This window comes from Hypomesus transpacificus, chromosome 3, assembly GCF_021917145.1.
Source record: "Hypomesus transpacificus isolate Combined female chromosome 3, fHypTra1, whole genome shotgun sequence".
Taxonomy (NCBI): domain Eukaryota; kingdom Metazoa; phylum Chordata; class Actinopteri; order Osmeriformes; family Osmeridae; genus Hypomesus; species Hypomesus transpacificus.
Genome location: NC_061062.1, coordinates 4697623 through 4711006, shown reverse-complemented (window position 1 = coordinate 4711006; position 13384 = coordinate 4697623). Strand labels below are relative to the sequence as shown.

The following is a 13384-nucleotide window of genomic DNA, read 5'->3' as shown; positions in this document are numbered from 1 at the left end:
CCTCCACGCTGGTTCTAACAGGCGCCTCGATGTAAGTGCACAAGGGGCGCTTGCGATGAAGTCATCCTGCAAGGTTTTCATCCTTCCACACTTGTTATATTCGCATTTCAACTAGACCTTGGCCTACACCTTCAGTAGTAAACAAAGAACACTCCACACAAAAACACACCGACCAGAAACAAAGATCAGTGTTTGCTCATTGTTATTTTAATTATAATATAACTTTTGATAAAATACATTTTGTTTACAAGTGCTGATGACTATATTACATTCACCTGCATTTTAAATGAAGATATACTTTCTAAAGACGGAAATGACAGACAAGCAGAAATGACACAGACAGATGTACACCCTTGTGATAGGGACACGATGACGTTCTAAGACCACATTTGATTGCTCCTGACGCCCAATACATTTCATCAAGACGCCGAAGATCAACTTTGTCATGGGTCACTCCTCTACACGTACACACAAATCATCAGCCGATCATGGTTAAACAAATACAACAACACCAACAACATATGGGAGTGCTAAGTCCCTTTTCAACCCTTTACAACCTAACTAGTTGTCAGCTGCCTTTTAAAAGATGTGGGCGAACGTAGATCTCTCGATGCTATTCAGTCACTTTCTCACTCTCTCATTCACACTCACTCACGATGTCACTCTCACTATCTCACTCTCTATCACTTGCTCTCGCTCTCTCTCTCTCTCATTCTGACTCTCTCTCTCTCTCACTCATTCACTCTCTCATTCTCACTCTCTCGCTCACTCACAACCTGAATTTGATCCACTGGCCACTTACAAACAGTGCCTACAAACTGTTAAACTTATCAGGCATTCCCTCCAAATGAGCACACTCAATCATTACAACAGTTGAGACCCGAATGTCACTCATAAGTTATTATAAGAGCATACAGATCGGATGTGGAAAGTGACACACAGGCCCATACAAATTCAACTCAGGGTTCATTGAGTAACATCAATCTGGGGACTTCAGTCATGATTAAAGCTATTCCTTACAAAAGATCTGCCCACTTCAACGCATAGAAAAAGGGGACATCCAATATATTATTCTAGTACATACCCTGTTGTTGTTTTTTAAAATGATTTGCAAATAGATTTTTATATTAAAATATATTACTTAAAATATATTACTTTATTTAACTTGTCAGACATGAAAAACAAGTCCTGATCATTTAGTTTCCATGAGGTGACTTTGGCATATTACCATGGAAATAGTTTCTATAAAACATTCTTGGTAACCATTTAAAATGTCAATGACAAAATAAGATCCTGTTTTCTATCTTAGAACTGTAATCACCATGCACATTCATACCATCGTGCTTAAATGCAGTGGTTCGCTAACGATTTCAGTCAGGGTCAGCACCACACCTTTGAAAACAAAGAAACATGGTATTTGTATCCTCTTCCTTTAACTGTATATGTTCCGTCCTTACACGTCCCCCTCAACCCCCACACGCCGTCTGAGAGCCACTGCTTTAATGTCCGGTATGTGTGCTCAATTGTACCTCTCTCTCACACAGTCAACCGAAGCATGTCATCCTGAAGGATTCCATGACGGCCCAGCACTTAGCGTTTCAACACAACTTAACATTTTTGTTGTTGTCCCCCCTCCCTCTGGGGTAAAGTATAAACCCTTTTGTAACAAAACAGTTGGATATGCTCAAGCAAAGTACACACACCAAGCTAGAGAATGAACACATATCTAGCTCCGAGATTTGCCCACGTATTTACAAGGCAGAAATAGATATATATATGTATATGTCAAAAAAAGTTCAAATGTTCTCTGCGTGTCTTTGAGCCATGAGGGGAACACACATCAGGGGGAACTTTACTGAACCGTCTGAGTTCAGAAAGCTGAAGAGCTGGTGGAGGTAGGACGTGGAACGTGGCCCTGTTCTCTCTCACCGTGCGTAAGTGCTCCACACCACGGTACTACCCGTTATGTACGCGCGAGGGCCTGTCCAGTGCTTTGCCCTGAAACTCTAGAGTACAAACGAGGCCATGTGCAATCCATATAAAAACCGGTTGTTTCTTATTGGAAAAATAGAGATGTCTCTATTCTATTAGAATATATTGAGTAAAACGGTGATTTACAAAACGGTCGACTCAAATCGTAGAAATCTTCTGACACTTACACGCACACATTACAAATGTGATGTGAAACAAATGATTATCACAGACTCCTCACTACACCACAGAGACCAGGGGGCAGTCTACACATAACAACATTGTCGTTATGTCCTATAAAAATAACATTCCATATTTGTTTCTCGTCCTTTAAAAAAGAATCTACACTATCTTTAAAAAAATATATACTGTAGCACGATAAGCCTACCCAAGTGCAAATATTGCCAAATGAAATTCTGAAAAAGACTGTGCTGCTCAAAATGACTACCATACATTGCAATAAACAACTGTCGTTCATTCTCTCTCTCAGATAGGAGAGGCAAAATAATATCATCCAGTGTTGTAGGTTATACGTTATGGCGGCTGTGCGTCACCAAGGCAACAGGTTCTTATTGACGGTGAATGGCCTGATTGGGGCAGGTTGTGCCTTGGTGCATTGAAAGGTGAAATTCGGAAACACGACATCCATCTGTCAATCTGTTCCTTTCTTCATTTTACCGTACCACTAAACAGGAGACGCAGAGTTTGGAAGGGCCGATGCAATCATCGTGGCAGAAGGCCCCACATCCTTTACAGATGATCATGGCCTTGAGGCGGCAGTAACATTTCGACTGGACGTTCTCCATCCCGGGGCCCTCCATGAAGCCCTGCTCCGGAGAAGCCTCCCTCTGGCCGCCGGGGTCCAAGGGGTGGCCGGCTGGTATGGTGGTGACCGTCACCGAGAAAGACATGACGCCGCCCGTGGCGCCCCCGCCGTCCCCCGCCACCGAGGGGGAGGAGCCGGGGCTGGCGGCGTCCTGGAGGGCCTGGGGTACGGACACGTTGAGGGTGCCTCCGTAGCACGAGCCCACCGCCTCCTGGTTGTCTGGCGTTCTCGGGGGTGGAAAGGCAGCCGGCGGGCGCTGGGGCCTGGGCTCCGGGGCCCCGGCGGCGTGAAATGGCTCGGGATTTCCCTGCTTGCAGAGGTCCAGGGGCCTCCGGGCTGACTGAGCGATGGGGCTGGTTTCTTTGGCTCTGGGCGAGGTGCCGTTGTTCCCCGACACGCCCCCGTCGTCAGACCCATCCGCCGGACGGCCCGAGGCGGGCGGAGACTCAGACTTGACCCTGGAGCGGAGCTGGATGGCCGGAGCCTCCAAACGCCCCTGCTGCTCCGACTTCACTCCGGGACGGTTCTTCCCGACCGGCTCGTCTCCGGCCGTCTCCTCGGGGCGCTCCCTCTTCAGGGTTGCCAGCGACAGGGTCACTGTGGGAGACAAAAGAGGCCTCCTGCTGCTCTCGGACCCTCTGCCGTAGGTGGACACATTGAGGAGGTAGTGTCCCGTCATGGCAGGCCTGGCCGTCCGTTTCCGACCCAGGAACCCCACGCAGAACCGGGGCCGGTCCTGGGACTCATCGGACGGGCCCAGGTGGAGGGAAGAGTACCGGGGGGGCCGGGGGCCCGTGGGGGGCTGGGGGCCCATGCCCCTGTAAGGCTGGCCGTGCTGGGCCTTCTGCATCAGGGTCTGGACGATCTGCTCCTGGGTCTCCTTGTCAGGCGTTTCCCTCTGCTGACGAGTGAACTCGGAGAAAGAACCGGATCTTCCTGGAACACCTGACTGGCCGGAGAGTGGAGGGTCGGCCTTACTGACGTCCTCCCCAGGGGTGAGGTACCGGCCACCACTTCTGGTGCCGGTGGTAACCGGCATCATTTTCCCTTTCTCTCCAGAGGAAGGGGTGGCGGCCATCTTGGCTTCCGTCTTGGCCAGCGGCTTCGGGAGGATCTTCTCTATGGGGACCTCCTTCCCCTGGAGGAGCTGTGTGACCAGAGGGTTGTTGGCCGGGATGAACAAAGTGGACCTGGTTGAGCAGCCTCCAGAGGTAGAGACGGACTGGGCCGCAGGAGGGTTGGGAGCCTTGAGAAGGTTCTGGGCCGAACCGGAGCCGGCGTTGTTCTCCGAGGGCCCTCTCTGTGGGCCATCTCTAGGGAGGACGGCTCTGCTAGTGTTCCGTGTCTGAGAGGAACGGGGCTCCAAGTACCCCGAGGGGCAGGACGATGCCACAGACGGCGAGCTGGGGACACCGCTGCCGGGCGCCGGCCTGGATGACGGCTGTGCCGGCGCTGGGCTGTGGGGGCGTGGGGGTCCAGGGGAGGCGGTAGGGGTCGGGGGTGCTCTCTGCTCTCCGCCACCCCCTCCTGGCCCCGGCCCCGGCACGGCTCCTGTGGAGGAGGAGGAGACGGATGCGGCGGCGGCGGCACGCAGGGCCCGGGCCAGCTGGGCTTTCGCCTTGATGTCGGCCAGGGTGCGTGCGCCCGTGCGGCCAGGGCTGCTGAGGGAGGCAGGGGGAGGGGCGTGGGGGGACACCTGGCTCAGCGATAGAGGGTCAGAGACGATTCGAGACACGGAAATCTGTGAAAAACAAGCAAAAACAAACAGAGGAGGCGTTGGAAAAGGCAAGGAATGCACAGACCTAGTGGTAGAAGCCGCATTCTAACATCTTCTCATTCCGTCACGGGACACTTTGGTAAACAAACTGTTGAGGGCATGGGCTCAGATTCCACTACAGATATGGGTTACCTTCAGCGGAGGCACTCTATGTGCTTCAGCTACTGCAGGGTCAGGAGAGTTCTGGGTGGACGGAGACAGTGGCGTGACTCGAGCCTTTTTCTCCAGGGTCAGCTCCAGCTCCTGCTCACTGGAGGACTTCCTCTTCAGGGCCTCAGGACACGGGGCGGGCGGGAAAGGAGCGGCCAGGACAGGACAGGCTGGGACTGGAGAGGCAGGCAAAGGGGACGCCGGGATAGGAGAGGCCAGGACAGGAAAGGCTGGGACTGGAGAGGCCAGGACAGGAGAGGCAGGCAAAGAGGATGCTAGGACAGGAGAGGCAGGCAAAGGGGAGGCCAAGACAGAGGAGGCTAGGACAGGAGAGGCTGGGACTGGAGAGGCCAGGACAGGAGAGGCTGGGACTGGAGAGGCCAGGACTGGAGAGGTCAGGACAGGGGAGGCCAGGACTGGAGAGGTCAGGACAGGGGAGGCCAGGACAGGAGAGGCAGGCAAAAGGGAGGCCAGGCCAAGGGAGGCCAGCACAGGGGAGGCAAGGACTGGAGAGGCCAGGACAGGAGAGGCAGGCAAAGGGGAGGCCAGGCCAGGGGAGGCCAGGACAGGAGAGGCTGGGACGGGGGAGGCCAGGACAGGGGAGGCCAGGACAGGGGAGGCCAGGACAGAAGAGGCCAGGACGGGGGAGGCCAGGACAGGGGAGGCCAGGACAGGGGAGGCCAGGACAGAGGAGGCCAGGACAGAGGAGGCCAGGACAGGGGAGGCCAGGATAGAGGAAGCCAGGACAGGGGAGGAGTGGACAGGGGAGGAGTGGACAGGGGCGCCGTCCTCCTCATTTACACTGGGCTGTTTCACAAACGCCGGCCGGTGCTTCTGGGGGCGGCCTTCTAGAAGGTTCTGCTTCGTAGGGGATGGGGGCAGCTGAGGCTTCTCCTTCTTAACCGGTTCCTTGTCAGACGGGGTCACCTCCATGCCCTCCTCCCCACCCCGTCTTCGAGGGGGAGCCGCTTCCATCACCGCGTGCCTGGTTGAAGCTCTGGTCTGGATCTTCTCAATGTTGAACGCTGGCCGAGTCTTCTCCACTACCTTTGGTGGGACCTGCTTCGCCTCAGTAGGCTTAGGAGGCTCCACAGACGGCGGCGATGATCTCAGCTTCCTGGTTTCAGTCTCGGCCTGGCTGCTGTTCTTGGAGGCCTTGGGGACGTCTGGTGCTTGGACCGCGGGGCTGGGCTGGGGAGGAGACCGCGGCCTGGCTGGGTCGGGAGGGCGGGGCCTGGCTGGGTCGGGAGGTGTCCCATCAGCCTCGGTAAGCTCCTTAGACTCCTCATAGCTGAGGCCAGAACTAATGAGACAGAAAAGAGAAAGTTATTGGGAGATGTAAAGTGTGGGGGGAGGAGGGGGGGGAGGGATAGAGAGTGATAGAGAGAGCAGAACATCTTGACATTTTATGTTTACGGAGGAAAATCCGAATGTGGACGGTCAGGGATTGAACCTGTCCCAGGGGCGACTCACTTTTCACCATAGTAGCTCTCAAAGAATCTCTCCTTCCAGTGCTCCACCTTCTTCTCCTTCTCAATCTCCTGTCGCATCCTGAGCTGCAGCTCTGGGGCAAACTCACCTGAGTGTGTGTGTGTGTGTGTTGGGGGAGGGGTGGGTTAAAGATAGAGGGGGTTAGGGTCAAGGTTAGGGGGTTGGGATTAGGATTGGGGAAGATCGGAACACAGAGAAGCAGACATTAACATCCAGATACAGCAAGTCGTTTCACTGTTGGTTGATCTGCCCAATGGAGGAGGCTGTACCGACCTTCTGCCAGTCTCTCCTTCCAGGACTGGGCTGCGGAGGTGAAGAACTCGTTGTTCAAGGCTGAGCTGGTGACCTTCAGCAGGTGGCCGTCCATGCAAGCCTGGGGACGGCAGAGAAACATGAAGGCCCTTCCTCACCCCTAATCATCATTATCCTCCACAGTGACCACACTCCAAAGCAAAGGCAACAACAGTATTAGTAACTGTTGTAACTGCTTTAAAATGATTGTACTCGCTGTGAAACATATTATTGTGGCTTGCTTTTTCCACAGGTACACTCTTGCACTTTTGAGGTTCTTGCTGTTTAATTGTAACTTGTATGACTACATGCTCTTATGGTTCTTCCCCTTTGGGACTTATTTGGTTTCACAATGTATGCTTCATGTTTGGCTACCCGCAATGTTTGGGGCTATCTCGTTGTTATGATCAGTGACCTATGCACTTTTGTAAAACTCTCTCTTGGAAGTCGCTTTGGATAAAAGCGTCTGCTAAATGCAGAAATGTAAATGTAACTGTATAATAGATAACCATACTAATATCTGACATCCGACAACTGGACGTACCAAAAAGTTCAAAACGAAAACAGGCTCTGTCAAAAGTGCATTCATCCAAGTCCTCAAAACTCGAATGTCATATCTCGAATCGCTCTTAATTGCGATGTCGAAAATGGCTTTACAGGTTCCCACGGATGTCAACGCGCGACAGTTAACCCAACATCCTCATCCAAGGCGAGGAGGGAGAAACAAAAACTCCCTCCGAATCCGCACGAAGCGTTTCGGTTGGTAGGAACCCACCTGCTGGTCCACCCGAGGGAGCATCAGAAGCAGCTTCTGCTGGCAGTCTGCGGGCAGCACGGAGAACGTGTGCTTGTTGAGGAGGGCCCGGAGGTTGGTGTTGACCAGGATGGAGTCTGGCGTCTCCACGTCGATCTCTGCACACCTGGTACGTTTGAGTTGACCTAGCGCCCAACGCAGGAGGAGTGTTAAACAGAGCCTCGCGTCGCATCAGACACCGGAGGACCGTGCCTCGATCCGTGACATGAGCTAAATCGCAGATATCGCACACTGACGGCACACTGAGCCAACAGGCGTTAAGACACTGAAACACCGTGATTTCCCCTTCGTCCCGAGACTCCAATCTGGCCGTCTTTATCGGGACGAGGGCGAGACACGGTTTCGAGAGCGCGAGAAAAATGGAGAAGACCTTTTGTCATTTCCTCATCGAGGAGAGCCGAGGCCTGGGTGTGGATGCGTGTGCTTACGTGCGCTCAGCCTGCTCGACCTCTGGGACATGTTCCTGGCTCCGGCCGAGTGACACGCCTCCGCTCTGACCGAGGACGAGGAGCTGGACGTGGAGTTCTGGGGACTGTCCGGACTGCCCTCCGCCTGCTTGGGCTCCCACGCTGCTGACGGCGGGAAGGGCCAACATGTTGTGTGGATTTAACGACAGGGTGCTAATTGTCGGCGTAAAACTCTCTCTTTATACTGTGTATGTGACGTGCTAAGACAACAGTGCCAATTTACTTCCGAACGCCCTGTTTTGATACTGATCTATGTATGACGTGAAAGATAAGATCTATTACACTGTGGTAAGACAGACACGCACACCAGGACATAACAGGTTTTTGAAGAGGGCTGGAGTTTCACTGCAGACACAATGTCGCTTCCTAATTTTGAAAGTGTACATCTGCCGACTGTAAGAGCCGCAGGATACGTCTCCACCCTCTGAGGGAGTAGAGCCACAAACAGGAAATGACATCATCACCTACCGTTCTTGGCGGTCGTGGCGTCCGCCATGTCTTTGACGGTCTTCAGCGTCAGCCTGGGGCTGGAGGAGGCGGGCATTCCTCCCGGCCGCCGCTGGCTCCTCTGCTGCCTCAAGGCCTGTCGCGCACCCAAGGAGACGAGGGATGAGGGAATTGAGCGAACAGTTTGGAAAACGTGCGGCGAGCTGCAGTTGACACAAAGCTGTGTCGAGTGAACGTTCCATGCGCCGGCATACGCGTTTTCCTTTTGTCCTTCGTCCTAATAAGAACGTGTGGTTCCGATGGAAACCGAGCACGAGCAGTCTCGCCCGTTCCTCACTTCGCAGCCAAATCTTCATCTGACTAGGCGATGAGGCTCGCTTTCGCCTCATAAACCGACAAATGAGTCTGACACAGCTAAATCCTCCACAACGGAGCAGATGGAATGAGTTACGATCGGTGCGATCAAGTGAAATCTAATTATATGGAACACAAAAGGCGAGGAGCAGCCAATGCAAAAATCTTGGGAGCTGTGGATTACGAGAATGTTAATAAAACCGGCCACAAATGTTCGTCAGACGCCCCACTGTTCTCAAATACCTCGTGAGAGACGTTTAAGGAACACAGGCCTCCTGTAATTGACTTTATAACCAGGATCAAGGCCAAGTCTTGAAGGCTGATCAAACCAAATTCCACATATATATTTACACTGAACCTCAAGCCCAAACAACAAATAAAATCCTACAATTGGTTCTGAATGATGGGAAAACCTCCAGTACAAACACAACCTGTATCATGCACACTAAGTGCGCTATGGCGTTCTCTTACTAGCTCACTGAACGCAACATGAAAACACATTGGCTTTCTGACATCCTCTCAGGGGAACAGCACATGACGTCTAGCATGGAGGCTAGCAGAGAGGCACCCCTGGGTAACAGGAAGTAAGTGCTGAACAGAGAACACCACCAATGGTGACGTCCTTCCGGTACCTGTTTCAGAGCCTTCTTGCTGTGTTTCTGCGAGGGGGAGATGAGCTTGCCGCTGGTGACCGAGGGCGACGAGCAGCGAGGCTGTGGCGACGACGGCTGGGACTGCAGCTTGGAGGGCACTAGGACCACACAGCACAAACACATACCTCAGCCAACGAGCCCTCTCACCAACACCAACAGTATTCGCAGGTAACACTAGATCCAAGTACTTGTAATGAGATGCTTATTAACATGAATATGTGTTCAGAAAACAATGCAACTGTAAATCATATTGGTTGGGGTGCGTGTTATCGAAAAATGAGATGAGGGTTGATAGGTAACAAGGCCTTTGTAAAGAAGCTTGTTAACATTAATGGCCGGGTTTCCCAGATGCGTTAAGAAGCTCCTAACGCTAAGAGCTTCTTAGGAACGTTCTAAGAGCGTTCTACAGCGCTCTTAGAACGTTCCTGAGAAGATCTTAGCGTCTGAGAAACCCCAAAAATGTGTGTTAACAAGACTTACTAACTTACAAAGCGTTAACCTGGATCTAATGAGCTACCGCACTCACAAATCGTGCATCTTTGGTTCGAATGACAAAACGTACTTTCAACAAGTTCAAACGTTTACGTACATTTACAGATTACAATTGGACCCGTTCACGACAATGCACACAAAACTAATGGCCCGACGGATATTTCCTGTTCTCTATAGTTCTTTCACTCACCGTTGTACCAATTGACCAATTTTCCAATTGCATCAATTTTCTTTTGTCGTTTTTTTAGCATTTGCTCCGTTTGCAGGTTTGCTGTAATAATATGAAAAACGAAGAAGAACAGACCCACTGGCACGGTGTGCTGAAGTGCGGATGTTTGCTCCACAGTTCGTTAACTTTCTCATATACTGTATGCATATGAGGAAGTGGTCGAAAAAAATTCTGTTTCCTGTTTTAACAGTCACTAAATGATCGAGTGACAAACAAGCTTCCCCGCAGAAGCTCTGTCATCTGTACTCATAGGAACCTTCACCCCAAGACACAGCCAGGTGGATGTGGAAACACGCATGGACGCTCACACACACACACACACTCAAACAATGAAAGCATTCTGTTGTGTGCTCTTTTCCTCGAAACACACGCATGCCGTTTAGGCATGCGTGCACACACACACACACACACATCTCCATGACGTAAGTCAGGATGAAAGCCTCTGTACCTCGTCTCCTCCACCCTCGTCTCCTGCCTTCCTGGTTGTTGCTGCTGCTGTGGTTGTTCTCGGTGCTCTGGGAGTCTGACAGATCGTCACTGCTCTCGTCAGACCCCTCCTCGGACAGCTCTTTAGCCACATCGGAGATGTCCTTCTGCGTCAAAACACACCAAGGTAACACTTCAGATCACAGGCTCCACTTAAACGGCTGAATGCGCCTATAAGAAATACGTGCGCCAGTTTGAGTTCATCTACTGTTCCTTTTCAACCAAACGCTGAGAAATGACATGACTGATATTGCGATTTTTATTGACTATTTGCATTTAGGGTTATTTGTGTTCAGTTTTCAAGTACAACCGATGTACACGCATGTGTATGAAACATTTTCCATTGTCTTTGTGGTCACATTGTGGCTGGGGCTAACCTTTAGTGTGTAGACTCCCATTCTCCCAGGAACCTTGTAGAAGATGCCCTCCTCCCCGCGAGAGTTAGTGTGGAGCATTGCATTCAGGCATGCCAGGGGGGAGGTCCCGCTAGATGACAGGACAGACACATTATGAGACAACTGCTACCCAGAGACACATGCTTCAGGGAGAGGGAGAGAGGGAGAGAGAGAGAGAGAGAGAGAGAGAGAGAGAGAGAGAGAGAGAGAGAGAGAGAGCGAGCGAGCGAGCGAGAGAGAGCGAGGCTTACTTCAATGATCCTGAGGCCAAACATTTGGGGGCCAAACATTGTGACTTTTAATGAATACTTTCTAACAGCAGCATAAATGCTACTGTATTTGTCACTCCTGCAGTGTGTTATGAAGTAGCCCCTCTCGCTCGTGTTATGCTGTTCTGTTGTAAAACGTGAAGCATAAAACAGGGCAACCATTAACAGCACAGTGAGTGTAGTTTGACTCAGTGATATTCTCTAAGTAAATTGAGTTGTTTGATAGAACTTTAAATGAAAAATGTCTCTAAGCTAAAATGGACTATATATCCTATTAATATGAGCAGCAAGAATCAAGATATAGTAAAACATGTCAATACTGCCACGACAGCACAGGAGACAGTGAAGGACTGAGTCAAGCACATCCCAGTTCAGTTACTGTGGGCTTGGAGTCATACTGCATGTCTATTAGTTTGGCACAATAACGCAAGAGAAAGGACAAACATAACACCTGTGTTTACAAACACCTGCATTAGAAGTCTAGGGGCTTCTGGGACCAAAATCTGTCACAAATCTTTCGTATCAATATACTTTACATGCAGTGTTTATCGAGGATTTATATATATATATATATATAGATAGATAGATAGATATGTTCATGTTAATACCATGCAGAAGGTTACAAAGTAATCAAACCAGACACTATAATGAGTTGGTTATGGTATGGGGCTAGCTTCTCTTACCTTCTGGATGACAACAGTGAAATTGAAACGAAAAGAAATAAAATAATTAGAGCTTGTGTGAATGGAATTATTTCCACTATGAAAAGAAATAAAAAGGAAAGCAAAAAAAGCCATCAATCAGACTCTCATTAACATAACTGTGAGAACATGTGAATCAAAGAATCAATAAACACAGCAAAGAACACCAAACTAATAACAACGGCTGACAGTTATGGGACTTTTTTTTCTTACCTAATTTCTTTAAGCCTCTCCCTTTGAATGACCTGCAAGATCTCTTTATGGCTCATGGGCGTGTTGGGGTATTTCTCCAATACCTGGAAAAGACAAATTCAACAAAGTTGTTAAACAAATGTCACGACAAATGTTCATCAACCTTTAAAGTTCACTTTAAACCACTGTAAAGTGTTTTCCTGTTCTAATCTTAGATCTATCCGTGCTGAACTGAGCCATGAACCCAAAGTCCTGCCCGTATGTCAAATGGAAACAATCTATCTTACCAGCTATCCTGCTAATATCTATTGAACTGTCAGAAAAGATAATTGGATTCAACTACATGAAAGCTGCTAGCTTACCTTAGCTAGCTTGCTAAATTATACTGCTACCTGCTGGACGGCTACTAAATTGACAGGATAAAGCTAGCTAGCTAGCTAGCTATGGCTCAGCTGACATGCAACTCTAGGTTGAGGCATCTAGCATCAGCTAGTGTAAGTCTATGAGCAATCATTTAACATGTTTCTGGCACTGACAGTGGTGGGCTAAAGACATGCTTTAATATTGTATCAGACATGGATAGCTTATATGTCAAACGTTTATGTGAAAAAGGTATGGCTACCTAACAGAACTGAATAGCGAGCATACGCTCGCGTACTTTCGCTAGCAAGCTAACGACCATATGTTTACTTTAGAATACCGAGACAGACGTGTCACGCGCATATATACTTTTGCCAGGTCAAGCGTGGATTGTCATCACAATATTTTATTGTCAACTGTCAAGCAAAAGAGCATTTGACACACATGTGGCCATATAAACAACAGCTTTTTAAGCAACAGTCATGTCTAGCTAAGATGCTAACTGCTTCGTAGACAAGCAGGCCTTGCGTTGTGTACGCAACATCTCTCGTCTGCACCACCAGTGGGTCATGAACTCATAAACACAGTTGTACAAGTGGGAGCGAGGGGGGAAAACAACCACAGTAAACGTTGAATAAACCAGCAATGATACCGTTTTGGCTGCTTCTGCCCACGTCCTCCCCTTCTTTCTCTTCTGTCTCTCCCTCATCGCTGCAGTCTTGAGCAGGGTAGTGTTTGAATTGTAAGTGTTTCTGTTGTTACGTTGAAATGTTGCTTTAGTTACCGCGCAAGACCTGCCGCTTCTGCCATATTGGGCTTACTGTAAGGAGGGTGTCATGTGACCCTGTGAGAAAAACGTCATCTTACTGTACATATGACAGCTGACAGCAAAGAATCAAACAAGTACTCAAACTTCACGAAGATATTTTTTTTCTTGACACTCAAAAAAAACGAACACATAAGCCTTGGTATTTTTGGGAAAAGGGGTTTCTAACGCTACTCAGTTCCATGCTACAGTA

General features: G+C 49.8%; 1 protein-coding gene across 1 annotated transcript; it reads right to left on the bottom strand.

Annotated features, from left to right (window-relative positions):
• Positions 1-185: 185 nt before the first annotated feature.
• Positions 186-13211, bottom strand: asxl2 (ASXL transcriptional regulator 2). Its single transcript, XM_047051453.1, has 14 exons — positions 13018-13211; positions 12027-12109; positions 11796-11798; positions 10826-10934; positions 10411-10555; positions 9221-9339; positions 8256-8370; positions 7749-7892; positions 7282-7445; positions 6489-6588; positions 6198-6303; positions 5427-6027; positions 4707-5111; positions 186-4538 (listed from the first exon to the last, which is right to left on the bottom strand). Exons 1-14 carry the CDS (start codon positions 13072-13074, stop codon positions 2646-2648), a joined length of 4044 nt encoding a protein of 1347 aa, XP_046907409.1. The 5' UTR covers positions 13075-13211; the 3' UTR covers positions 186-2645.
• Between the last annotated feature and the right edge of the window lie 173 nt (positions 13212-13384).

Excerpts from the sequence above, each read along its gene's own strand:
- asxl2 (XM_047051453.1), bottom strand. The coding sequence starts at position 13,074 with ATGAGGGAGAGACAGAAGAGAAAGAAGGGGAGGACGTGGGCAGAAGCA. Across the intron at positions 7,446-7,748 it reads GTCGAGCAGGCTGAGCGCAC|GTCAACTCAAACGTACCAGG; the intron begins GTAAGCACACGC and ends GTTGGGCGCTAG. Across the intron at positions 4,539-4,706 it reads ATAGAGTGCCTCCGCTGAAG|ATTTCCGTGTCTCGAATCGT; the intron begins GTAACCCATATC and ends TGTTTTTCACAG.